Below are 27,149 nucleotides of genomic sequence, written 5' to 3'. Positions count from 1 at the left end.
GGGTAAAAGAAATTAGATGGGGGTACAGCGGTGGCAATAGTGTAGACCGGTTTATTTGAGATCAGGGTCAGGAACGACGGATCCCGCCGGCGGTAATTTTTGTGACATTATCTGTGCAGCTTGGCCTTCGTAGTTCCACTAAATGGTAGCAGAAACAGCATCAGCGTTAGCGAAAATCAGTATATGATAAGGAGATATCCGGCCAACTATGGAAAAGGGAAAAGAGTGGCGGGGAGACTCGAGACGCATAACAGCTTAAAAAAAGCTTTCTCTAATCGCGAGACAACAATCGTACTAAAAGGGACATTAGCTGTTGCTTGTACACTGGCAACATTTGGAATGAGAGATGGTATAAATAAGAGATAAGAGGCTTTAAAAAATCGGCAAACGTAATCAATGTATATTTGAGCAGTCTAGCATGTTATGAAATGGCAAGATTTGTAGACAAGTAGTACTTTCAAAATATGCATGTAACCATGATGTTTTACACGTATTGACCATTTATAGTGTATACCTTACTAAAAGACACCCAATAATATTCAGTTTCATGTGATAGAATGTTTGCCAGAATTGAGAATTCACGTATCTAAGGGCATCAACCACGTATAGAACGTAGCGACGTAACAGTGCGTTTTTGCCATATATTTCATGAAAGCTTCTAAAGCTCCGCGTATTTTTAGAAGCGAAACAGATCTAGACGGTGTATGGACCAAGTATTCATTAATCACCTAATGAGATTACACCATTTTTCGAAAGGAGAAGGGCCGTACGACGACAGTCACTCTCCTTCTTAATTGAGAAATAATTTAAGTTTCTTGTGTAAACCCAGCTGACACGTTCCATACATTTAGCATGATCAGATGTTCCGAAACGCACGTATTTAATGAAAGACTTTCTAAGAAATTACTTTTGGTATTGATTACTCATTACCATTCAAGCAGGACAACCTTCGTAATTAAGTAGCTACACAAAGCGTATGTTTGTCTCGCACAGTTTAATTCTAAATACGAATTTTCAACAAACTCATTAGCTCGGCCTTTCAGGCAGTGAGAAAGTATCTTATCCGAGCTGATTTGCGTCCAGCCCTTCTTACGTTATAACAAACGTTTCTGCATGTTATAGTTCTATCTGTTCAAGCTCTTATTGAACTTAAGTAAAAAAAATCGGTCCAGGAGTCACATTCTACCTCTCACTGTGTCGCGGATCAAGAATCGAGGCATGTCGGAATAAACTCGAATTACTCTATGTAAATTTAATAAAACACGCGCTTTGGGAGTAGAATTACACAGACGCAGAGCGATGCGCGCGGCTTTCTTTCTCGCTTAGCCTCGTAACGGAGACCTTTCTATTATGCCCCGTCCTAGTTAGCAAGCGTACCGATAACCATGGCGCCTATCTCACGCTCTACTACAATTCCATCGCAAGCATTCCTAAACCCAAAATAGCAAAGGTGCGCGGACGGTGGCTCGACCGGCATCGGAAAAAGGAGGCAAATTTTTTCAGAAATAAAACAGACACATCCCGTTGTCTTGAAAGCCGCACCGTTTTTGCCTGTTAGCCTGGCGTAAGCAGGTCAACTTGTCCATGCCGACCAGCTAACTGAGGGTTATGAGTTAAGTGAAGTTTGGTACGAGAAAAAGTGCGGAGGCTCATGCAAGAAATGAAAAATAGAGGGAGAAAGCCAAAAACTGAGGGAGTAAGCCCCATTCGAAAGGGATTTCGCAATGAGCGCGACTCGAAGACTTGGACTACTAAGACGTCGTACCAACGGCCACCGCCAGGCATTGCCGCGATGAACGAAACGAAGGCGGCCAGAAGCCAGTAAGCCATAGTGAGGGAGAGGTATAGCTAGAGGAAGTGCGTGCGCTCGAGACGCAATGATTATGTAAATTATGTTCGCCGAGTTAAGAAAATGATCTTGAGTAGCGTTGTCGTCATCGTCCTTGTCGTCAAAGGATCCTCTCGTTTTCTAGCGAAGTATTTAAATAACTAGCACCAACTGAAAAAAGGGTCCGTAAGCTTGTGACTCGCCTGGATAGCAGTAGACTTTACACGAGCTCCTTACAGTCGAGTACGCAACCGCAAATTATTTTGAATAGATCCTTGTAGATAAACAGGCGACCCCGCTGGGAACATTCGGACAACTGCTACTGGCCATCAACTATCCGCACGAAAGGATATTTGTAACATCCTGAATGGAGCGACCAGGACCGGCTTTGATACAAACCTCGTTTTTCCCATTTTGGGGGCTGCTACGAGGCACGGCCGCTGCTAGCGGAACTAATGGTCCAACGTTGTAAGGATGAGCTTGGAACGTTTGTGATTGAGCTTCTATTTTCAGCTTAATTAGTACGCGCTCGCCTACACAAAACCAGTTACAGGCTTTAACCAACACTTCGAGCAATTAAAAATGTTTAACCAGTGCCAAAATAACGAAATGATTTTTTTTTATTAAATGCTCTTCTGAAATGGAAAATCAAGGAATCTCGTTTCTCAAAAGCAAAAGGGTATCGACAAAAATCTCTTTGGTAAGGAATATTTTAATTTTTTAATTATGAGTACGTTCTGCTAGCTACTGTAAGATTGTGAGTAAAAAGTAAAGCTTTAATAATTTTCCACATGGATTTACACATACTCGACTATTGATAGGTAGCGAGCATCGACCGTTTCTGGCAGTTGTTAATAACAAACGATTAGTAATCGTTTGATTTCCCAACGGTTCAGTAACAGGGAAATGCTCTCGGAGCTTATATTGTATGAAAAGTTGTGTTTGCAAACAAAACATTCAACCGTCCGAGAGAAACCAGACACATTTAAGCGCACCCACATTGATCTATTGCATCATTTGTAGCTCTAGAAGGTACATATATAAGCGCTTTTCAATTGGATCTTATTTTTATTCTTAGGATTGTCATCGCTCGACAGACACAATGTCCAGATATTCACTTTGATCCGTACTACACAGCTGGCTGACGGACAGTTTACTGTACCAATGTTATTACTGCAGGCAAGGACTTTAGATAGGACTAAGACGAAAAGAGCACACATGACCTAAATACGCAACGCCTCTCTCTCTCTCTCTCTCTCTCTCCCCCCACCCACCACTCTTTCAATATATACATATATATATATGCGACGTTTATTTTGGAGATGCTGCGTCATATAGGTTTGATTATATCTATGTAGTTAGGACTAATCTAAAAATGGATCTCGGTTAAATTGAGAATCTGAAAGCTAAAATCTTTGCGTCTTTTGAGATTACCTTTTAGGTAGCCCGTGCTTAAGGTGTTTAAGTCGCTTACGAACGTGTCATTAAGAAATGAGGCAAATTATCAGGTCTCTATTTCGACTAAAGGTGTATTGGTGGGTATTTATTTAGATTGTCGCCAACAACGGCCGGTTACAGTGATGCATCTAAAAAGTTTGAATTCAACTTCGCAGATAGACAATGCTGTTTTTGAGAGAATTATTCTTCTAGTCAATGCACATAGATTAAACGGCTGCGGTTCATTCTCCAGGACAGGTTTTTGAGTTTCTAGGTCGACCGCCGGGCGACAATTTCAATCGGCCAAACGTGTTTATATCTGGCATGTTAGGGTGAAGCCCCAACGCGTCACTCCGCTGATGGTGACGTGGTGGCCATTATGAATTTGGTGACGAATTCTTTTGAAAATCTTTCCTATAGGATTCAAGCCTCGAGTCAAAACTGTGACCAAAGCAAATTAGGGTTACATTGAATGAACACTGTAGGAATGTCCGTGAAGACGCATGTAGATATTTAGTCCAAGCGCCTGTCTCCATTTATTATATTCTAACTATGTACAATAAACCAGGCGATAGGAGTCGTATCCGTAATTACGTCCTGTATATGCATTGATACATATACCTAGTGTCCTGCGAATGAAGATCTTTTATTAAGATAATGATGAATTTGGACTGCTGATCAAATCATGGTTCGTATGAGCAGAGCGTTCCTCTGACAACTTTTGCAGATCAATAAAAAAGCGCAGATAGTTCCTGCGTATAGAAAAGGCGCATTTCGATTGGAAAATGTTGGACTCAAGCATCTTTTCCATTTCCTCAAAGGTAGTATTATCCGACCAGCTGTTGTACCTAATGTAATTGAGCTCTCTTCGCATTCATTATATCAATGCATTTGGGAGTGTCTCATTATTGTAGGACCCTTGTGCAGGCTCAACCCGTGGAGCTTCTTCCATCTTATTACACGCTATTACAGTTATGTGGACGAACTGTTCTTAGGATGGATGCAATTGTGCCTTGTTGCTATGTTTCTTTCTTCCTGAAGTTAACAGACCCTCGTGAAAAGCGCTCGCTGTTAACCTTCGAGAATCAGGACACGTTAACGTCTCGGGTCATGTTTGAGAATACGAACAATCAAATCAGTCACGCAGTCGTATCCGCTTATTACCAGTGTGTCTAGCCGCGTGTAAATAATCATCATCACCACTCTTACGGCCTATATGACGTAAAATTCATTACTATGTGATGGTTTTAACAATATGAAGCAGCAAAAAAGACTTACGGAAATAAACGTGTCGGATGAGCGCGTTGTCTGTTGAAATTTTACAGGTGAGTCCGTGATTACATTCGTATCGGAAAACATGCGTCCTGCAGTTTCCCATCAGTGTCGATTGGCTTAGTGAACGCTGAAATATTCACGCTAGATGTATGCCATTCGGGTCTGGTCGCAGTGTCACAGTGGATTTCCATACAATCCTAAAGTACTCTCTCAAAAATTACATATTCACTCGCCTGGACCCTAGTTTTAGGCTCGCTACTTGATAGTTAGGTTAGTTTTTGGTGTTGCTAACTTAACAGATGCGGGTCTTCAGCCTGTTCTCATGGCGTCTTTTGTATACCTTTAATATAAAGGAGTTTAGTAAAATCCGTGTGCATTATACGGTATGGCGTATAGTGTCTCCTTTGACGTATTTTTCGCCAATCAAGATGCATTATTTATTTATTCAGTTTTTGGCGAAAGCTGGCACGTTTTGGTTTGGCCGGCATGCTTATTCTGCATTATTAATCAATTCGTTTTCGTCGTCATTCCTTCTGCAAGCAGGGCTAGCTGCGTGCGTAGCGCAATGCAAAAAAACGTGTGTGAGGTCGGTAACGAACACCCGAGAGGTTGCGTTACGACGGCAGCAGTTAATGGAAATTCTAGGGTAGCCATCCGATTTTGGATGGCGCATTGCTTACGACCCATTTTGCCTGTTCACTGTGGACTAGTTGCGATTTAATTTGCAACCCAGTTGTGCCGCTGCGCAATGACATTTACTAACTGCCCGACTTCTCAGGCTAATAGATGAAGTGGAACGTCATCTCTTCTGACTGTTTCGTATACTGCCGTTCCCAATGGTATCGAGCTGCTCGGTGCTGTCCATTAGGAAAACCAGACAAATGAGCTAAGAGTGCGAATTTCAAGCACAGCCATCGTCACACCTGACGTTCGACGACGGCCGGTACTATTGCGTCAAAAGTAATAATAATAGTATAGTTAGAAATCAAATAACCGTCCTCCTAAAATAAGAAACATTTTTGATTTTCACTGTTCCCTGAGGTCTCGTCGATCACACGCTCTAAGCAAAAACGCCCGAAGAAGTAGTAACAGGGAATAATTGATCGATCCATGTAAATAATAGGTTTCCCCTACTAAAGTGTATCAAATGTTAGGTGCAGACCGTCAAACGGTGAAACGTCATCAACGGTTATAGACCTCGGTAGATATTAGATACATATATATAATCAAGCACCCTGACGTACGCTTAGCAGTTGTAACAACCGAACAGATGTACACAACACTATGGGCATCTGCAATCGGCCGTCAAATCATCCGACAGAGTAAACATTAGGGTGTGTTTGATGAACCTCCAGTACATAAATGTCACGCTTTATAAATAAAATATGACCATCTTTAGTCTCTGTATAATATCTATAGGGCATAGGATTTCGTTGCGTGAGTGAATACCTAGTTTTAAACCATGTATGATCATTTAATGATTGCTTAGCTGTAAACTAAAAAATCTCCATATACCGTACATGATTGATTTCGTTGTAGTGAAAAGTATCGAGCTTTTTTCTACCCCTAACTACTGGGGACAAAGGAAAGTTGTGTCGGTTGAAGTTGACAGGATACAGATTCCGCACACACGGTTTAATTGATACCTATGGGTCGCCACGAAAGGCAACGCATTTCCTTACGCTGTATTCTATCGTCGCGGTATATCAACGTAAGTCCATCGTATTAGCACCGTAGTTTTCCTAGTCCGGGTCTCCATTTAAGCAATCAGATTAGCCAAGTCGAAAAAAGCATCCACAAAAAGCTAACAACCCGTTACGGATGCTTGTTCAGTTGATAATAGGTGTCGTACCAGGGCGTTTTTTTTACACTAAAACGCATATTGTTCCACCTAAGTAGCCGGCATCAAGAAGGCCTTTGTAGAGAAGCTCTTCTTCTTTTTCTATTATTTGCATTTCAATGTATTGGATACAAGCCACCACAGTGTGTACGATGTTAGCTCGTAAATGTTAATCGTGCAATCGTTTTGATCAATGTGTGTACGAAGCGACGAAATTATTATCTAACAGCACTACAAAATGTCGAAGGCTTCTTCGGCTTTATTGTTGTTGCCGTGGCATGCCCATTGTGTAATCAAGAGAAGAAAAGCCTCAAGAAAGAAGGCCACGTTTAGGCCAGAGATTTGCGGGACAGGAGGAGGATAATTGCCCTCTCTTCTAGATGCAAGCTTTAATATGATGAACCAAAGTGGGGACCTTACATCATTGCCACCGGCGCCGCGACTGGTCTTGACATCTGCCGTTAATAGTTACGTCCCTTTTGTATAACACAGTACACGGCGCAGTGTGCTACTTGTGCAGTGTTATGGCACTTAATTGGGTTTCTGCTGCGTGCTTTTTGGCCACTGAAGAAGGACAAGGTTGCAAGCTCAATGAATGGTAATAAAAGGTACTCACAAGGCAACCGAACTGCTAAAGGCGATAGTATTGCGTGTAAGTATGTACACCACAAATAGGTTCGGGGCCGCTTAATTTATTCGTAGAGATGCATTTTTGTCAATATATAAAATAAGAAAGATGTTATTTACGATCAAAACGAGCATAAGGCATATACGTGAAAAGCAAATAAACAACCAAACGCAATAACTGGCGGACGTTGTCTTCTTCGTACTATAAAAATTACGTGATTTTTCTTTGTTTTTCTTGTGTATAGTGCTTTAAGTCTAATTTATTTTTCTTATATGGGATAACTCACGATAACATTCGTAGTATTCTGCGTATCGTTTTACAATAGGTCCACACTCCGGCCAAGGACAAAAGGCATGAACATACTTTTGTGCTATATCGATTCATTCGCCACTCTTAGAAATCCTGTAGAGGTAGCAACGGCGAAGAAACATTTAGCATGTCTAACAGGTTCACAACCATCTGGATAATATGGCGGTAATCGCAAGGTAATGCGAGAGGTAAATTTCAGTTCCTTATCTCGGTAATATTGGACCGCTTGTCCAATGATATGGGTACAATGCTTGTCTTTATTGCACAACTGCTAGTCGTAACGTTCTAATTCGAACAATATGCACAGCGAATTGCTTGCTTTGTATTGGCTGGCGAGATTTATTGCCAGAAAGAGCAAGACACAAGACAACAGCAGGAAACAGCACGTCTGCCATGTTTGCTCTGGTGGGGCAACGAGATATGATGAGAAGGTGTATTGTGTCGCCGTTTACTCACCAGATTCCAATACGGCCGTCTACGCAATGACATGACTATTATTATAAATGATCAGTAATACTTTTTTCATACTGTTCAGTAACCGATGCAGCACACTATATTTAGCAGTCGTCTACAAAGGCATGTCTGCGTTTTCCCAGTAGAATCATGTCTGTGCGTGTGAGACACGCATGACATGTATGCGTATTTTTTATCAACTTGCAGGGGAAGTGGAGAGCGAGGTATGCGTTTCTATGTCTCTGATGTGGCCAGATGTTGTCTGCCTATTGTCTTCGTAAGCACAAGCGGACGACGCCCAGATTTTGTTGCTTGTCTGACGATGCATGCCGGCTTGCTGTCTTGAAGAAGTTGCTGAAGTGTGCTTACCTAATTTTTACGTATCCCTGTCCATTCCAGGAGGAATGCAGCCTGTTCTGTTTCGGATGTTTCGAATGGTATTAGTGCAAGTTGTACGCAATGCTCTCTTCTTGACCGATTTCCTGCTTCGGCCGGCTTGTGTTGTCTGTCCCGCCTATTGTGTCGTCTGATTACAGTTCTTCTTTTTTTTTTTTGCTTCGCATGACGTCGTGGTTATTTAGCTGTGGCCTCATGCTAACGCGAAGCTTTTGAGACATGCATAAGAGCTTCCAGTGCACCCGTGCTTGGCTGCATGTATATCTGTATTTCATTGTCCCGAAAAAGGAGAAAAAAGCGCTGCAATAGAGGCAGAATAGAGGACAAAGACGAGATAGGGAGGGCGTCGGGGTAGATGCCAGTAGCTCCTGGACCGCATTGTCCCTCCTCTCCCCCTTTCGATTGAAAAGACTGAACCTATTTGTTTGTCGCCCTGCAATTTCCTCGACCCCGTGCTTGCTTTCTGGCTCACTTTCCAAGTGCTTCTTTTTGATGTCACTGTCATTTTTTTTCACTCTGTACGTGTCAGCAAGAGAGATAAGCGACAGCATGGACAGCTGACACCGTCCTGCTAAATGCGTCGCCTAGAAGACTGCAAGTATGCAGCGAAATTGGTAAGGAAGTGACGGCCGTGAGGAGTGCAGTAAGGAAGGAACTATGTGACACAGTGGCCCTGAAACGGTAGCAGACATTGTAGAAAAAGAAATCAAATCAGTTGTCGTAAAATACATAAAGCAATTACAGGTTGACTATACAGTCACACGGAAGCACCTGTACAAACAATGTCAACGAGTTGAAACCAAGAACTTATTTCACCAAAAGCAAAGAATTAAAAGTACAGAACAATATTAGGCAACTGCAAAAAAAGCTGAGTCAACGAATTTGTTGTACAGTCAGTCGAATAGTAATAGGGATATATAAAATGAAAAACAAACACAGTCTGTTACATTTTTATACAGTGCGGAAGCTAATATCTGGAAGCATATGTTTAGGGTTTTGCGGGACCAAATACAGCAGAGAGATTGTTTATTTGGACCGAAACTATTTCCGGCATTCTTTTCTGTTGTGATGCTTTTTATAAAGAGATCAAGCGTTATGACTCTTTACATGAATAATACTTCATATATATATATATATATGGGGCAAGCGGTATCGTTCGCTTTTTTACACGATTAAAACTTATGTAGCCAGCATGTCTGACGGTGAGTACCGGATGGTGAGCAATGAGTAGGTTCACTACCTGGTGACCAAACAAGTTCTACGTTGACTGCTATTTCTTTTAGATGTATTAAAAGCGTTGATCCAGAGAACCCTGACATCCTGAGGACACACAGGCTCTAGCAAGCGCTATCAAACCGAGCGAGATCGGCAGAAAATACGAAAGCGGGTAGGAGTTTAATAAAATTGGGGGAATAGGTTGAGTTTAAGCATTGGGCGGCAATTAAACAGAACTACTTTATTTGCTTTGACCTATATTGTTCGACCAGGCGACTGCTTTCTCCCTCACCCCTTTTTATCTCTTTATCTATCCCTACATTTATATATATATATATCATTTATATAACAGACTCCTTATATCAAAATATATTTTTGTGCCCGGAAGGGGCACAGAGGACGGAGCGTTTCAAACATGAGATAGAAACGCGACCAACTAGGGAGAAAAGGTTGAACCACGGGAGGTTAAGGCACACGCCCGGGTGACGAACAGAGGAGCCAATAGTGAGTAGACCAATGGGAGAAGGGGAACAATAGATTCTTGCAGAGTGCGGAGTGAACATGTTCTCCCGGTAAGCGGTAGCAGGCAACGGTGGCGTGACCCTTGCAGCCAGCTGACAAGAGAAGCCAGCCAACTCTTTAGAGAAGAGACAGCCTGCTATCTAGGGTAGAATTCGGTTATAACTAGTAAGAATGGTTCTAGTTCAGGTCGTAATATTGGAAATCTTTTCTGTACATCTGTTCTACGCAAACATGCGCCGTACTCCGTGCTCGCAGAAAAGGCGATCGTTCTTACAAGACATTCGTATGGCTGTTTCCCATTTTTATATGGCCAGCTGTACCGATTATAGAAGTATTACATCCTAGATCTGTACTTTCCAAAGGAAAACATAAATATTTTTTTAACTTAATCTTTACTGATGAAAAATGTTAGCGTGCGGGTCATACGCCAGAAACCGAAAGCACACGTTGCGTTAGTCAAATATTCGCGACATTGTTGCTATTTAACACCATTAGCATATATACTGTTAAGTAATTACGCCAGATCTTATTTGTATTATATAGCTAGGTTACCTATAGTTACCCATTTAATAAATGGCAAAATGACACCAGATTCTTCCTCATACGATTTTTTAAAGCTTGATCATTGTGCATATATCTATACATGTGCCCCCATATACATTTTGTCCCCATTCACCTCTATATCTTTCAAACTCTATATGGTTTCCGAGAACAAGTCATCAGTCACCACTTTTCATAACCTTCACTGAAAGGGTTCCCACGCACTCTGATTTGACGTAACACGCTTTCACTAAGATGTCTCGAAGGAACATCCTAAACAATGAACACTTACAGCCACTTGTCTTCTAGAGTTTCGGGAGCGTAGAGGCCCAAAGGAACAGATTCCGATTTTTATTTTGTGCCTTTTTCGGGAAAGGTTTAACCTATTCTCCCTTTCTAGCCGTTATTTCTTCACAAGGCTTGCCTCGTTTTTTCAACCTTCATTGACATGACGTGGACTGCGTTATTACGCTGTTAAAAGCCACGTCTACTTCGTCATCTCATTTCCCCATATGTCGATATGTGTATGGCATTGATTGAAAGTGAACTTTTGAAGTTCGCAAACCTGAACTACTTCGGAAATGACAGAACAATCCAGTATTATCCTTCGAAAATTCGGCTACAGATGAAGCCTCTACGGCAACTCACGTTAAGATTACAGCGTTGACGAAATAAATATCACAAGGATTTAATCAGTTATTCAACATTGCGTCTGTAAATAACATAAACAACCAAGATGGCCAACCGTAATCAAAGTGAGTGGATATGGGTCGCGTGCTCGTTAAAATGAAGAATACAAGGCAAACAGAGGTGTGTACAAAAGTAGCGTTACGGATAAATATGTGCTCGTAATTAAGACCACTAATTGTTGGAGTTCGATTGTTTCGAGAGAGAGAGGATTTTTCTAAATCTTAAACTAGCTTCACAAAGCAAAAGCACTACAATGACGGTGATATAATCCATATGGTCTATTTAGCTCGAAACCGTAGTTAAAGGTTGTTAATGCGAACTTTAGTTTTTAGCTCTGGGGGGCTTTTTTTCACAAGAAGTATATTGTGGATGGCGGTGTGGCGACCAGCAGCACCAAGCTATTTGTAGTTGGCAATGTAGCAAGTAAGCCACAGCGCCAATAGATGTTCTTTCAAACACGATCGGAAGGCGGAAGGACACGGCGAGCTACTGTTTTTCTGATGGCTCAAGCAATATTGTAGTTATAGAAGTCAATTAAGTTTAGTAAAAAAGATTCACATGTATTTGCGATGATAATAATAATACTAATAGCTATGATAATAAATGTTGTTGCATAATCCGGAAAGCTATCGGCGAGCTTTCGAGTTCGACATTGAATGATGGTGGAATCGATGACAACCAACATGTCTACCTAGGTCAGAATGCAGATGGCTAACCGTAAGGGATCAAAAGATTCAGAACAGCTGCTGATATCAAATCAGCCATTGCAAAGTAGTATCGTACAGGTGGCGCGACTCTAAGCTATGATGCCAGCATAGGTCAATTTCTTTACGCATCGTTTAGCCGTCGGATGAGCCACGTAAACCAAGGCCACACTGAGCATATCGTGTATCTCGCGTGAAGGTTAAAATGTTTATGTCGCTGCGTACAGACAGCAAAAAGGCTGGAAATATATCGCACAAGCGCCACCCCTGACCCCACCACGAAACGGGGCACTGCTATTTGGACATATACATGTACTGGGTGTTTGGAAAACTCTATGGGAAGCTAACCAAAGTTTGGTGATATAAGAGTAATTTTCCATGCAATATTTTCTCCTTGCCTGTTCTCTAAATATGTACTTGGAAAATACTGCTTATTTGAAAATAACAATAATAAGAGAATATTTTATTGGCGGACGAAGAACTTACCTAGAGGTTCTTTCAGCTCCCATGGTTCTTATCTTCTTCGAAAATAAGAAGTGTCTTATCTGAATTCTTATTATGTTATAGTGCACACTATTCGTTATATATATATATATATATAATTCTCCAACCCCTAAAGTATCCTCTAACGAATTGCATGTATACCTAATTAGTCTACCAACCTCCTGAAACAATCAAATACTGGAAAACATCCTGAAAAATACATGTAAGCAACAGTTTCGCTTTTGACACACACGGCGATTTGGATTTTTGGACATGCACTTTTTGTCCAGTGGTTTCTGTTTTTTCCCTCTATATAGCGATTTACGTATAGTTGAAAGTTCCATGACAAGCAATAATAGCATACCTGGATATCACGAACCCATTGGCCTGCGTCCGACCACACTTTACCCGGAACAGGCTAAAGGACTAAAGCATTACATACAACTAATATTTGTATGGCCTGTGCTACAACTTTAGATATAGCCATCGAGAAGCTGTGTAAAGCTTTTTCTTCAAGAGGGTCTCTTTGTAAGCGAAGCCAGTTTTAACGAAAACGTAGTCCTGATAAGAAACGTATCGGATGTCTCTTGCGCCGTACGTTGAAGATTTGAATCAGTCGAAGAAAAAGTGTCAGACTCGGCCTTGTGCTGTCATGCTATCATGAAATTGAGACTTTACACTGAATAGCCGACTTGAAGAAATCTTTTTTGACTAATTGGTAAACTGTAGTTTTCATCTTCGGAACCCAAAAGTTATTGTAGTTCTTCGGCTTTGTTCAGGTTAAAAAACCATAGTTTTCACAATCTCTGTTACTAATTTAAGGACTATTAAACAGCCTGCTAGAATAAGTATTTTTTACTTTACCAGAATCAAAGTTTATCCGTATCAAATATAGCGTCTTAAAAAACCTGATTCTGAATAAGCGATGGTGGCATAACAATGACTACCACTGGTAATTACCATAGAGAAACGGTTCAGCTTGTCAGACAAAAGCAGATTTTCAGAACCACGTTCGTATAGGAGCGTAAGTTTGCGAACTTGTTTTGACATGAATGCCTGAGCGAACTTTAACTAACCAATCAAATAGCAAGTCCCAACAAAACTCAGTGAACTAATAATGAAAAACCCACAAACCTACAAGGACAAAAAGTACTAATTAACCTGACCTGAAGTTAACTTTCATGTTATATTAATTTTTTCCCTGTCAACGTTTCGCGCTAATGTTTGTTGAAATCAAATTGCGTTCCATGGACAACGTACTTTACCTAGAATAAGGCACCTCGAGATCACGGTCCAGTTCTATAGGAGTGCCTGCTTCTCGTCTCTGTTTGCGATCTCTGACAAAAAGAGCTATACTTTAAAGCGCTAAGTTAGGCTCTTCGTCTGTACAAGAAGACACTACCACAGAGTAGTATAAATATGACATTTATCCGTCGCTGCCGACGGCAGGCACGGTCGAGTCATCGAGTGCGTTACATCTGTTTTGTAATAGAAAGGCGGCCCGGCATCTGGCCGAAGACCACTGTACTAAGCGATACGTCGTTTGAAAAATACAACGATACGATCCCTGAACAGAAGACTGGTGCCGGCCCGCGGCGCTTGCCCTCCACTTGAAGTGTGACGCTTAGCTCGTCATGAGTGCCCAGTTTGTACAAATACACTCTGGTCGGGTGTAGAGGTAATATGAACAATAGAGGTGGTCGGCTGGTCGAGGACCCCTAGAACAGACGACGAGGACTGGTAGTATATGAATGCGCGTCGCGCTGCTCGACTGCGTCCAGGTGGGTTGTCGATTAGGAGACAAAGTGTCGCGACTCCAACATAGTAAGGAACGACGTTGATAGCCGAAGCGTACGCCAGCTTGCTTGGTTTTGCTGCGATGTCAAATATGGAGACTCGGCGAACATGAAAGGCAGACAAAAGAACCTAAGGCTCCCGTAGGCAGACTGGGTCCTTCGACAAGGACGGTTACATCTGAATTCTTTAACGGTTTAGGCATCACTTTCGAATAGGTGGGATGAAGAAATAATACATCAACAAAATAGGACAGGCTGATAGGAAAGCTGAATAAGGAACTAGTTTTTAGCTATTGTCGGATCATTGTGTGATAGCTACGACTCACCATGGTCTCATCAGTTGTCGGAAGGATTTTGAACTTTTCCTCACGTTCGTGCACGGAAACAGCTGAGCTGTCACAAGCGAACGCAGTCGGCCAATAAAGTTCAAACGATTGTTTGGTAATAATACCCACGTTTCAAGAATTCACCCGTTGCAACAAGGTGGTAAATTAGGTATTCTATATAAATAAATAGACAAATAAAGTGATATAAATATTACATCTCTCGTCTACGATGGCATGCTCTGTAATTTAAACAAATATGCGAATATATTTCACTCGAAGATATACAAAAATAGGAAATATGTATGTATATATGGAAACCATTTGTTCGCTTCATTTCTTATCTTGCCAATAACGGTAGAACCACAAGCTAACCGTATTGACCAAATATCCCGGTAAGCAGTTTTGGTCCATCCTTATGTTATCAGACATCACGTTTTCTCTTATCCCTAATATCCGTTACCATTTGCTGTGTCAACGCTCAGTCTATCCACTTATTATATATAACCTGGAGCTAGCTCGCTAACTTTAATTGACCGAAAAAGACTTGTCGCTCTGATTAGTCAACATCTCGGTCCTTGGTTCTCCCATTTAGAGCGTTTCAAATTAAGCTTACACCCTTAGCAGCTGTCCATGTCGGCCTTAGAGTTTCCGTTATTTTGTCTACCCCTTGCTGTCTCAAGGTCAGTTTAAAAGGTATGTTTCAACTGGATTGTATTATATAGCAGCCTTTCTTCAATTGTATTTACATTTTTATATTGTAAGATTCGTATCAACAGGTAAATATTTCTACACACCATCTAACTCTAAGATGGTACTTGTCATCCTAAATGGTTAATTAGCAAAACCAATTTATCTAAATACTCCTGTCACTTTCGAGCTCGGTCTTCCGATTAACGAGACTAAAACATTGACAATGAAATTCAGATGAGGATGAAGGCTTCCCCGTGTCTAAGAGGAAGGACCCTGAATATTATCAAGCCATTTATGTGCCTCAGCCTCAGTTTGACGGTTACAACAACAGGGAGATCTTTTACGAATCATAGTAAGGGCAGAGCTAGAAAACAGTGGTCACGGCTGGGATAATTGAAAATCCGCACAGCCTATTAGTACTAGTAGATACATACGGGATCTCCGTTTTTTCTTTGAGAAATTCTAGCCCTACGGGATCTATGGAGTTTGGGCAGATTCAAGTCGGCATACGTGCGGATGACACTAAGCCTTGACGCAATATCTCACAGTCGCTTAATATACCCATTGACTGGCACTCCGACATTTCTCAAAAATATTCGAAAATCATAGCGTAGTAGAACATTTACACAAACGCGAAGGTCAGTCAAAATCGGCCGAAGTAAATTTTTCATTTTCCTCAAGTCCAATTAAGATGAACGTCAGGTGGACAGAGACGAACAAAAGTAGGCGTCATGTCAAAGGCGCCTTGCAGTGCATCGGTCCTGTCATCTTATTTGCGAAACGCAAGAACACTATGAATCCAGACTTTTTTTTTTATCGTATCACTCCGGCCAGTGTAGCCTAACCAGATCAGTGAATCAACTCGCGGCCTTAATATCACCGAATTTAACATGTTCATACATGCACGCAACCATACGTAGTTGTAGCTTTCGTTACATATTGTACATTTACACAAACGATGTAAAATAAATGATATCCCTAATACTTTGTCAGATTTTGTCGTACTCCAAACGACATGATCGGTACTTGAAGCAGGCTGAGCCCGCAGCTGTTCATTAGCGAATCAAACTTTTTGCCCAAGTACATAACGCCGACTTCATACAGCTTCGCCGAGCCATCCTATCATTATCATACGAATACGTATACGCTGAATACATCTTCAACTGAACTGCCTCTTCCATGCCCATTTGCTTTAGATGACTGCATGCAGTCAAAAGCTTTATATGTATCAGAGCTATTTAAAGCAGCGGATGCGGACAAAGGAAATTCAAAATAGATCCGAGAGAGCTGTATAACATTCATTGTAACAGCTGCAAATTCTGTGGCACTATACTTAGTTTAAGTATCCTATGGAATATACGGCGTTTAGCCATTATCATACCTATTTTACTAGAGCAAGCGGTCTCAATGTATAGCGGACTTTTCTGCATCAGCTGGGAAATTTTTTGCGAGTCGCATGGGGTCAGATCATCATCATCATCATCATCAGCACATTCACTATTTATTAAGTCTTCGAAATAGGAAAAAACTTTGTGAATAATAATAATAATAATAATAAGGAAACCTTGTGAGAGTCGCTTGACACCAATGGACGATGCCAGTTTTCAATTGAATACTTGTTTTGACGTAAACGTGAAGTCTGTCTGGTTTAAGGACACCTGCTCGTGCAAGACAAAAATGACATGTAGGAAATTTTCTCGGGTTTTACTTACGTGGGAGTTAATACTTAAGTTAAAACTAAGTAGGTACAATCCGCTCGATTAGTTAGAAATATCTGGCATGAATTTTTAGGGTAGAAAGCTAAGTCTTTGGTCGAAAACCAACAGGGATTGCTGCTCCAAGTTTCGCAAATGAAACATAACATTACGCAGTCCTTGTAAATAAAATCATTTTATACCAGAAATAAAATAGAGAATATGAACTGGCATAGTAGCTGCCTAGAAATAGACTAATACTTTATAATAAATTCGTCTGATTTTCAGTTATCGCGGTTCGCCGAATTCGTTGAGATGCATCGGCTCCTAGGTTATCAGCACTTCTTTTTTTATAACCACACCATCGGCCCGCACGTCGGTGCTCTCGTTAATAACTACGTACAACGAGGTAAGCCAATACTGTACTATATACGCGGTATAAACAAACGAAGTAAACGCTCGAAAGCTACTATAATGAAAATTCGTTACGGTAAAGATATACTTTTGACGTTAGGTAAAAGATTAAAGGACCGCACACGTCCATGAAATACCGGAATTTATGTTCAGCTGTGAGGGTTCTGCGCTAACAATCTGCGATCTTGTTAGAAACCGTGTATCTTCATTTTGAAGAAGATAAATATAATTTGAAGGTACATAGTCTTTACTTCTGCTAATTAGCCGTTGTGCATTTGTGTACATGCATTACCTTAGTCGCATATGAAAGTCCGGCTTTTTGTCCCCCCAGCCATTTTCATCACATCCAGCCAGGAATCTTGCGATATAAGCGCGCGAGACAATGTGCTTATAGCATATTGACTGGTATCTTTGATTTCTGCTCGTCTTCATCTCTGCCTTGAAAATCGGTGGTTATCATTCCTATTCTTTGCTTTGTTTACCAATTGAAAGAGGTATCAGACATCGTTTTCCTGTAATGTTTACTTGGTTTACACAGCACGTACGTTTCTATTTGCCCTACTAGCCCCTAGACTACACGGAAATCTACGGACTTGATCCGGACTGGTTGTTGTAATTTAGTTCCGTTAAAAAGGGTCGCTTGAGTTTTGCGTCCCGCTTTCTATTAATGCCTAAAAGGATACATTGACCATGTAGCTATATTTGTCTAAATTTATGGCAGGTTAAGTGTGTAACTATAAGAGAGAGAATTTAACTTCTCTCTCTCAATATGGATGCCCCATGTCGTCATAGACGCTGACCCGAAAAGTCTTCCTTACTTTTGCATTCCTTTCCTTAAAATTAAAAAAGATAATTTTGATTGGTCCACGATTTGAATCGAGCGTTGGTTCAAAATCACATGTATGCGTCATAAAGCCTGTCTATACTAGTGTTTAGCCGAAGCAGACAATCCTACTTGTTATTTCTCCTATTGGAGTAAGTGCATTGCACGTATTTACAGGTGGAATGATAAGACACAATGAATTACTACCTAATGAAACTTTCATATAACGCCTCCTGACCCTTCATGCTGTGCATGTTCATGTAGAAAAATAATTGTGGCCTGATATTAACCTTCAGTCGGTCGGAGTATCTAAAAACCTAATTATTTTAGATTTTGTATTGAAAATAGTTCAACAAACGTTTTTTTGAATGCCTCCTTGTCTCGTTCCAGAATGCGTTCGTTTAGTTGACTCGGAGTTATAATTCTTATTTAACTTCGAAGTTGTGCTTCTCCTACCCACGCGACAAGAAAACAGATACGCTCTAGTTAGGTGCAATGGGCAGGGAACTCAATCATCTGGTCCAAATGCTTGTTGGTTTCGGACGCCCTCGAAAACCAGTTTTTCTTTCTAGGTCTTGCTCACTTTTTCCTTAACTCTCTACCGTTGCCTTGCGAGGTGTGTGGGCAATCGGAAATTTTTGGGCCACAAAAAACGTTCTGGAGCCGAGGGCCGCCATCTAATCCGACGTTGGCGGCTGGGCCTCTCACCTCGTTTGTCTCGCATAATATTAAGCATAGAAAAACATTCGTCTGCATCATGTAGCAGCTGATCAGCCACGTATTTATCCACTACAGTATGTTTCGATCTTCTATCAAGCGAGCGTCACTACATAAGCTCTGTACGCTTTAGAGTTTTAGTTACTAAGCCCTTGACCACTAACCCATGTGCTGAAATTTTATTCCATCGCAGTAAATCAACGACACGAATAGTTAATAAATTATTAACTTTTTTTTTACATGTAAAGTTTCTCTTGAATCTAAAAAACATTAACGCCATGTACAGAATATTTATGAAGGCAAAATTTATGAACAATTATATAATTATTATTGTAATTTAATAGATAATAAAAAAAAATAAGGATGATTTGTAAAGTACTTCCTGTAAGTAATGTTTACGATGAACGTAAAATTGATGGAAATATATATTTACATTGTAGAGTTTTGAGGTTTCGTATCAATCACTCGTAACTGAGCGTTGTAATTGCTTCGGTATAGTAGTCATTAGATTGCCGGTTTACCGACAGTAAAAGCAGCAGCTTTGTGATTCGTTTCATTTTTATGTTGTTTTTCTAGCCTCTGTCATGGATGTTTTTATCGTTATTATTCTATTTCTTCTTCTATCCAATTTACTGCACTTTCAATTTTTGGATGCACAAACGCGACCCGTATGCTGCGTCCTGCCAATGACATCGAAACCATGTTCGCCCAAAGTCGGTTTGACAGGCTTGCGCAGATGCCCGTTGGATCTGCCCGTTAATCTTGCGTGTCTTTACACTGTCTGGTTGCCATAAATGAAATTATCTAAGCCGACGGCCATTTGGGTGACTTGGTACAAGTATTGCAATAGAACAGGACTTTAACTAGCAAAGAGGCCAGTCATCTCATTCACTTCAACCTATTTTGCCCTGTCAATGTCCATTGATTCGCCGCGCTGACCGCTGGCTTTGAAAGGCGCCGTCGGCTGTGACGAGCTCAGTCACGTCTTCCTACTGCTCGGTTGAGGTTCGCTGCAGTAATGGGGAGTAGAAGTCCTTATGAGCTGTTTGTGCAACGCACGTTGTTTATATTAATAGCGATGTGACAGTCCTGGATCAACACAATGGACGAATCGAGAGACGCTTGCCGTGACGGGCACAAGGGGCACTAGTCGCAAGATGGTATACATACGCGTGTACATCTACGCGAAAATTTTCGTATAACCTCTTCGCAAGCTATTCTTTCTCGCCTCCCGACATGACGCTCTGCTTGTTTTTTTGCCAGCAGCAAGAGCTTTCTTCCCCATTTCAGAGATTTCTTACACTTGGATGCAGAAAGGGATATGTACATCTTATTGAGGCTAGGTATCAGTTAGCCTATTCTAACGTTTATAGCTGGATACTCAGCTTATTTTACTGAAAAGTGGCCGACACATGTGCATCATTCGCTGTACATGTTCGTATACCTATTGCGTTGGAATTGCTTATTTCGAGTAAACGACAAGAACAGACGCGCAAACATGTCTTTCAGAGATCATGTTTGATATGACGTAAATATTAATTCTTGGGCAACCACAGACCCATCCCGGCAAGCCTCACGTCAGCTCGACAAGTAATAGATATATGAATTTTCCTCCCTTTGATTATAGTACTATGAGAGAGTTCAAATACGATATACCTATATGAAATCAATGAAGGGCAGTCATGCTACAGGCACAGCCATAATGCCAAACAAAAAATGACTACTTACTAATGGTACAATCAACCCTCCTGGACTTCTCTTATATTAGAAATATATCGATGCTACGATAGGTAGATGCTACGTGGTAGGCAGTCGTGAACTACGTGGCATCTAAACGTTGCGTGTCTATTCGTCGTGACTGATCGTACTTTCTCTACACCATCTACAATATCCGCTCGTTCCACGTGGTATGATGACATTGTATTCTATCAGGGCGGAGAATCGGCCTGTGGTTCAGCCCGCGACGTCATAGAACAATAGAACTGGCACAATCCTATGGGCTGTGGTGGTTATGCGGGACCGGTACGTCATCACGCGAAATTGTCATCGTTTTTGTCATCCTGAAATCAGATCACTGGCGTACGTTAAGAACTAGATGTTTTGTATCGAATAAAATTATTGCGAATCTTAGAAAATATTCGAGTAATATAAGGTGTTATCTGCAATTACAAAGATATGTCATGCAATGAGGCCAATGAAATCCCAATATGGAGGATTGTTCAAGTTGGAAGACAAGCTACAGTGGGGTCCATTGAAGAAAGATACGATTGGCTGTATAGTTTTAATTGGTAAAACTTTCAGTGAAGTGTTTGGGCGTTTCTACCCATAAATCCAATCTCCTGTCATAGAAATATAATAAGTCTTCGGTACGTTTGGTGTTTTTCTTTTCTGTTGCTCTACCGGTCGCGTCTAGCTTTGCGCTCCGTATAACTATAATAACCGTCTTTTTTTTTTAACTTGTGCGCTATCGCGATTAATATTTTTGCACTATAGTAAAATCGTTGTTATTGCCAACGACACCCCTGGCCGTTAATGTTGTGCTTTCCCTTACTGGATTCCTTTGCCGTTTAGCCAATTTCTTTCTTCATTCTTTCTACTTGTAGTGTAATTTGTCAACGTCCCGATAGGCTCTGCCGTCTTGGAGCAAATCGGGATGAGCATACACATATATATGGCGTCCATACATAAATACTCAGTGGGTGGCTTTTTCATTGCTTCCGTTGCTATTGCTGCTGCTTCCTCTAGCGGGCTTATCACAAGACTGCCACAAGAAGTCATCACCATTTCTCAATGCCTTGTTCTCTCCTACGTCCCCGTTAGCTCTTCTAACCTTTTTGATGCCTTTGCTTCTGTCCCAAAAGGTTAGAACTCGCCCGTTGGACCAGCCCCAAAAAGTTGACATTTTTATCATTGTTATTATTATTATAGTCGCCATCGTTTCAACGACATGTTCCAGCCATTCTGACCGTCGCTGGTTATGCCGCGCCGCGGTCGTGTTGGCCCAAATGATATGTCGACTCGCTGCTTCTATGGAAAATGCTTGTCTGGAAATACAACCAACGCCTGGGCGCAAGCCTGCTTCCTGAACCGTTGGTCCTCCACATCGGAGAATATGTTGACAAAAAAGAGAAGGAAAGGAAGCGTCTTTCTTGCACGCTCTATTTCCACTGTTACTACTACCGCTGTTATCGTCATTGTCTACTGCGTACGTTGTCCGGAGAATGCAGCGTGATGGAGGTCGAGTAGAATAGACGAGGAACAGGTTTGCGACGGGCAGTGGCCAGTGGTGGGCAGTGATGGAGATGAGGGAAGACTACGGGAGGGGGGCTTAGAATATAGGGTTCCATATTTCGAAGGATGGATGGAAAAGGACATAGGGCAGGTCAAGCAACGGAACCAATAACGCCAAAGTTGACCGCCAGCACATTTTTCCTGTCTATTAGAGGAAGGAATGTCGGTGACAAGACGCTATATAACGTACTAGACAAACGGAAACTGCTTAAGAAAATATGCAGATTATTAAAGCATCCTCACAATCAGTATCATAAACGGATAACGGTAGAAGAAAAAACAGAAGTCAAACAGGCTCCGTCAAGCTGACTAGCCCAGTTTAGTTAGCTGACTAATGAAAATACCGAGAAATGCGACAGTAGATTTTTCTATACATCATAGCATCCATATATGATGCACATTGCGATAATATACGTGGCGGAATTACCTTGCTGATGATAGGAAATATTTCATTGCTTTAATTGTTAAAGATATATTCTCTAGGCAAAACTCCCCGCTGTAGCATAAATACCACTGCGCGCGGTATCTGGCTATTTCAGAATAAAAACGTACCGGATCTCAGTGCCTTCGGAGATGAAATATTATAGCTATTGCATGGATAGATTATAAAAATTCATATATAGTCGATTGGCAAAGTTGAAAGGACTATTATTGTATTAGTAACAATTATACTGAGAGATCATTGCAGCTGTTTATCATAACAATAACGGGAGATTTAAACCAGCACGACGCATTGATTTTAACAACCCTTTAAATTCAGAAAGTAATCGTCTACGAAATGCAATCGAAAGATGAAATATTTTAAAAGGACGGAAGAGCCTTAAAGATTAGGGGAAAAAGAGGGGCAGAGCTAGAGAGAAGCGGAATATAAATGGGGTATATTTGAAGGATCAGATGCGCATGGACTTTTGGGGGTGGCAACTGACCTTGTTGTGGGGGCCGTGTAAAAGGAAAGAGGGAACGAAGCGTTTTTGTAGGCCGGGCGCGCTATCTGAAAGTGTACTGCGATGAAAAAGTGGCCGCAATGCCCTGGTGGGAGGTTGTTGTAGTTTTATGGGTTACGAATAGAACGAAAACGTTTTACAGCAAATAAGAGACAATGGCAGTTTACAATGACCTTAAAAACTTTATGTGAGCATTCCTGTTCAAAATATTGTCGCGTTGAAAAACATAAGACCGAAAGCTGTCTTATCTAATAACACAAACGAATTTACCATTCAACTAAGGACCGACAAAGGATTCTATAAAAGTGAAAAGCCATTTTCTTCTTCCTTATAAAACAGCTCACCTCAATGTGTACGTCAATTCACGTAAATGTACTTAATGTCCACTTGTTATTACTGTATGGAAAAAATATCACAAAATGTAGTAGCGACTGTGCGATGCTGCTTATTTGATCTGACATCTATATTTTGCAATGCATTATTTATTCACCGTCCCTGCGGTATGGGTCCGGAAACCTGGGTACCATACACTTCAGCGCAATAGCCCCTCGGCTCAGGATACGCAGCCAAGAAAAATAAGAAGTGCTGCTTGCTGAGTATAAATTCAATGGCCGCATTTTGCAGGACAAAGTGGTACGGATACGGACAAATGTGTCCCAATCGGGGGTAGCTGATTCAAGCAGATAGCTTTTTCTCCTTCAGTCCTTTAAAGAGATGCACCAGACGAGTACAGCCCACAAAAAAAAGAAGAGAAATGTGAAGAGAAAATTGCCTATCAATTAGCTGGTAGACGCTTATCCTTAGGCTCGACAGATCCTAGTTGCGGTCCTTTGTGTTTTTATCTCTTGATGTGCATCTCGCACCTATATGATGCTTTAGGTATATAGAGGGACCTTGCAGACTAGGTTAAGAGCTCGCTTCATATGGTGCCTTCTATATGTTGACCCGCATGGAGGAAAGGTTTTCATTAGTGTACCGGTAAGACAAAGCGAAAAATATGTTCGTCAGTGATGCTGCTGGCTGGTTCCGTGTCAGCAGACTCAAGACCGCTGTGTTAGGGGTTGTGTTGTTCTGCCATCTTTCGTGAGCCTTACGTGAAGTGTCCATCCTTTCCATTTATTCTTTTTTTTCTAGCTAGTCAAGTTTAGGGTTTTTGTTGTTAGCGCAACAGCTGTTCTGGGCCACTGGCTGCACGTTTTACCATCTTGAACTTTCTTGGGTACTCTCTAGATCAGTGGTGGGAAAGACAAAGAGAGGCCCCTTACTACACTCTGAAAATACTGCATCATTATCTATGCAGTATTACTTAGAGGTATATAGGGCAGAAAATGTGTTAATATGCATCACAGAACGAAAGAACTAAGAAGCAAATATACATAACACGTGAGAATTAACGATGGGTATGCCTTTGCCACCTTGCCATTGTTTAGTTAATTTCTTTTTTTCGAGACCTAGTTATGTTTTCCTAAAATAGATCAGCAAAAATACTGTTGCCCTTGGGAACTTTTCCAAAGACTACAGTTTTGTCCTTAAACAATCCCTGTTTACCTGGCACATTGACGCATCCATGTCCTTAATGATAATCATGAAGTTCAGCAACCTGTGGCTTCAAATGACGCTTGATAACCAGGGGCATCTATTGAAATATAATAAATTATATACGAATGTCTCGTGGCATTTGATGAAGGGCAAACACTCTGAACACACGTGCTACAGCAAACATGTGGAGTCTCTAAAAATCAAGTGTTGTCATGGAATGTCTTTCGTTCGTGGACGGGACGCGCGCCTTCGCTGGCCTGCTACTGTCGTTCTTACTTTCAAGCCAATAACTCCCGTGCTTGTTTTCCCATGTGGGGTACATATTGTTGATTTGCATATTTATGTCGGCTAGTAACGAAGCCGATACAAACTGAAGCAACGATGAGACGAGGGCTGCCGGTGCACGAAAAGCGTTATAGTTGTCGCAACGAGGAGCATATCCCGTTCTCATGGCTATAGCCGCCATTTGTTCGAGAAGGCACAATTCGTCGTCTATAGAATGATAACTCTTGTATTAGTAAGTGGGATTTGTCCCACATCGTCATGCCTGCGATCCATTACTATTTATTCCGCTGCACCTTGACCGTCATTTACCGCTATTCGAATATCTGTCGTATTTACATTTGAAAATGACATCGCTATTCAGTGATAATTGCTAAAAGCTTTGTTGACTGATTGATCCTCTGGGGGGTGTAGTTCATCTAACTGTGGCAGGACAGCTGTAACTTGGGCTTTAGGCACCCGATCATTGATTGCTCTGCACATTTGTTCTTATCTAGAGGCACTGTATCGTGCCAGAAAGAACAGCTACGTGCTTCATCTATATATCCTACGGCAATGTCTATCTATTGATGTAATCAAGCGGAAATGCTATGTTCCGACTTGTGTCTGTAAACCATACGACTCCAGTATACGCGTAGGTCGCCAGGTGCAGATCGTGCTCGGCAGTCATGCATGCGCGTTATTAAGCGCAAATATTCAACGACGACCGACCTGGATATATGTCTGAAAGTATTGCTATCATCGGGCTTGGACGGATCAGTGGGTGGTTTCAAGAAGAGCGACCACGTTATCTTAGAACACTGGAATACGTCGACCTCATTTCGAAAAGTTGTTTTGATTAAGTTTATCTTAGTAAATACGGTGTCCTTTTAAAGTTTGGAAGTTTTTTAAGATCCGGGCTTATACGTGAGCTATCATGGCTGAACGAAATGTTACCCTCCGCTCCTCATTGCGTACAAATCAGCTGGCTCAAAGTGAATGTAAGAATGTATTTCACGTTGATCAATATCGTATATTCGACAAGCTCTGAACTCATACGAAATATATATCACTACTGTTTATCTAGTTCGTTACACATATCACTTAAAGCATAACGATTGGGGGTCTGAATAAACAAAGGAGAAATTTACCGCTTATATAAAGATGACCTCTAGGCTGTCGAACCCCTAGGCTTTATCTCCGAATCCCATGATTGTTTGTTAGAAGCACACATTCAGGTCGCAAACTCATTCGGCATCTATGTGCCATTTCCATTGCTAAATAATCCTTTTCACTACAATTAAACTACGATTGTATATATATATATATATATTTATAGTATATATATATACAACTGTATGGTACAGTATATTTGTAATTGCTCTCTTCATTGTGTCTTCTTTCAGGCATCGCAACAGTACTTCCATGGCAGCTGGACCTCGTCTCCCAGCGGGAAATTAGAACTGAAGGCCTTTTCGCCGCCCTCAATGATTGCTTGTACAGGTCCATGTATAGATTTCAATACACCGCTATGGTGGACTTCGACGAAGTCATTGTGCCTAAGCTTAAAGCAAATTCTACAGTTCTCGTAAGTGATCGCGTTCAGTGAGATTTGGCAAGCCTATGAATCGTTGTTATATAATTGATCCTCACTTATGGAGAAGAGTAGAACCTCATCGCAAAATTACGTAACACAATAACCATTGAGTCATTTACAGACACCGTACTCTACAGCGTCTACGGCCTATTACGATCAAACAGTGAAACTGTGGTATATATATATATATATTATAGTAAACGACGGAAAAGCACTTTGACGACAAAGTGTTTCTGAGACAAATAGTTACTTTTGGTTTAACAGGATTAAGTGTTCCATGTGAACACTCACAGTTTACTTCGTTATCTTTTCTTGTGCTTATGGCTAATTAGTATTTTGAAGGGGTATAAATCTCGTTCAGAAAGGGGACAATTTCTAAAAATATTCAACTTTTTAAATACATCTAACTTACTATGTTCGTAAGTTTACAAACTGAGAAGACAATCCTTATACAGGCTTACTTTTTTACTATTTTAAAATATATACTTTAATTGCTTTCGGTGTGGGAGAAGCATCTCAAGCGTTTTGGAATTTGTTTTCATTATTATTATATTAAATATCTTATGACGCAAAATAAATCATTGTATTTTATAAGAACAGTTGCGATGAATTAGTTTTCCGGGCCGCTATCCAGCTCGGAAGGGGGCAAGCGCCATTTGGTAGAGCAAAACGGGTAAACTAGAGATCATGATTTTTGAGCGCCAGATCGATTGCGTTCTCGATAGAACAAAATCTAT

General features: G+C 41.1%; 1 protein-coding gene across 1 annotated transcript in view; it reads left to right on the top strand.

Moving 5' to 3' along the window:
• The window catches only part of LOC111266625 (uncharacterized), a 111,683-nt gene that overhangs the window by 72,080 nt on the left and 12,454 nt on the right, over nt 1-27,149 (top strand). The window contains exons 5-6 of the mRNA XM_022844262.2: nt 17,115-17,235; nt 26,222-26,403. Coding sequence (XP_022699997.1) covers nt 17,115-17,235; nt 26,222-26,403 — 303 coding nt within the window. The remainder of the gene's footprint in view (nt 1-17,114; nt 17,236-26,221; nt 26,404-27,149) is intronic.

This window comes from Varroa jacobsoni, unplaced genomic scaffold (genome assembly GCF_002532875.2).
Source record: "Varroa jacobsoni isolate VJ856 unplaced genomic scaffold, vjacob_1.0 scaffold_1104, whole genome shotgun sequence".
Classification (NCBI taxonomy): Eukaryota; Metazoa; Arthropoda; class Arachnida; order Mesostigmata; family Varroidae; genus Varroa; species Varroa jacobsoni.
Note: the sequence above shows the minus strand (reverse complement) of the source record. Positions and strands in the feature narration are given on the sequence as shown.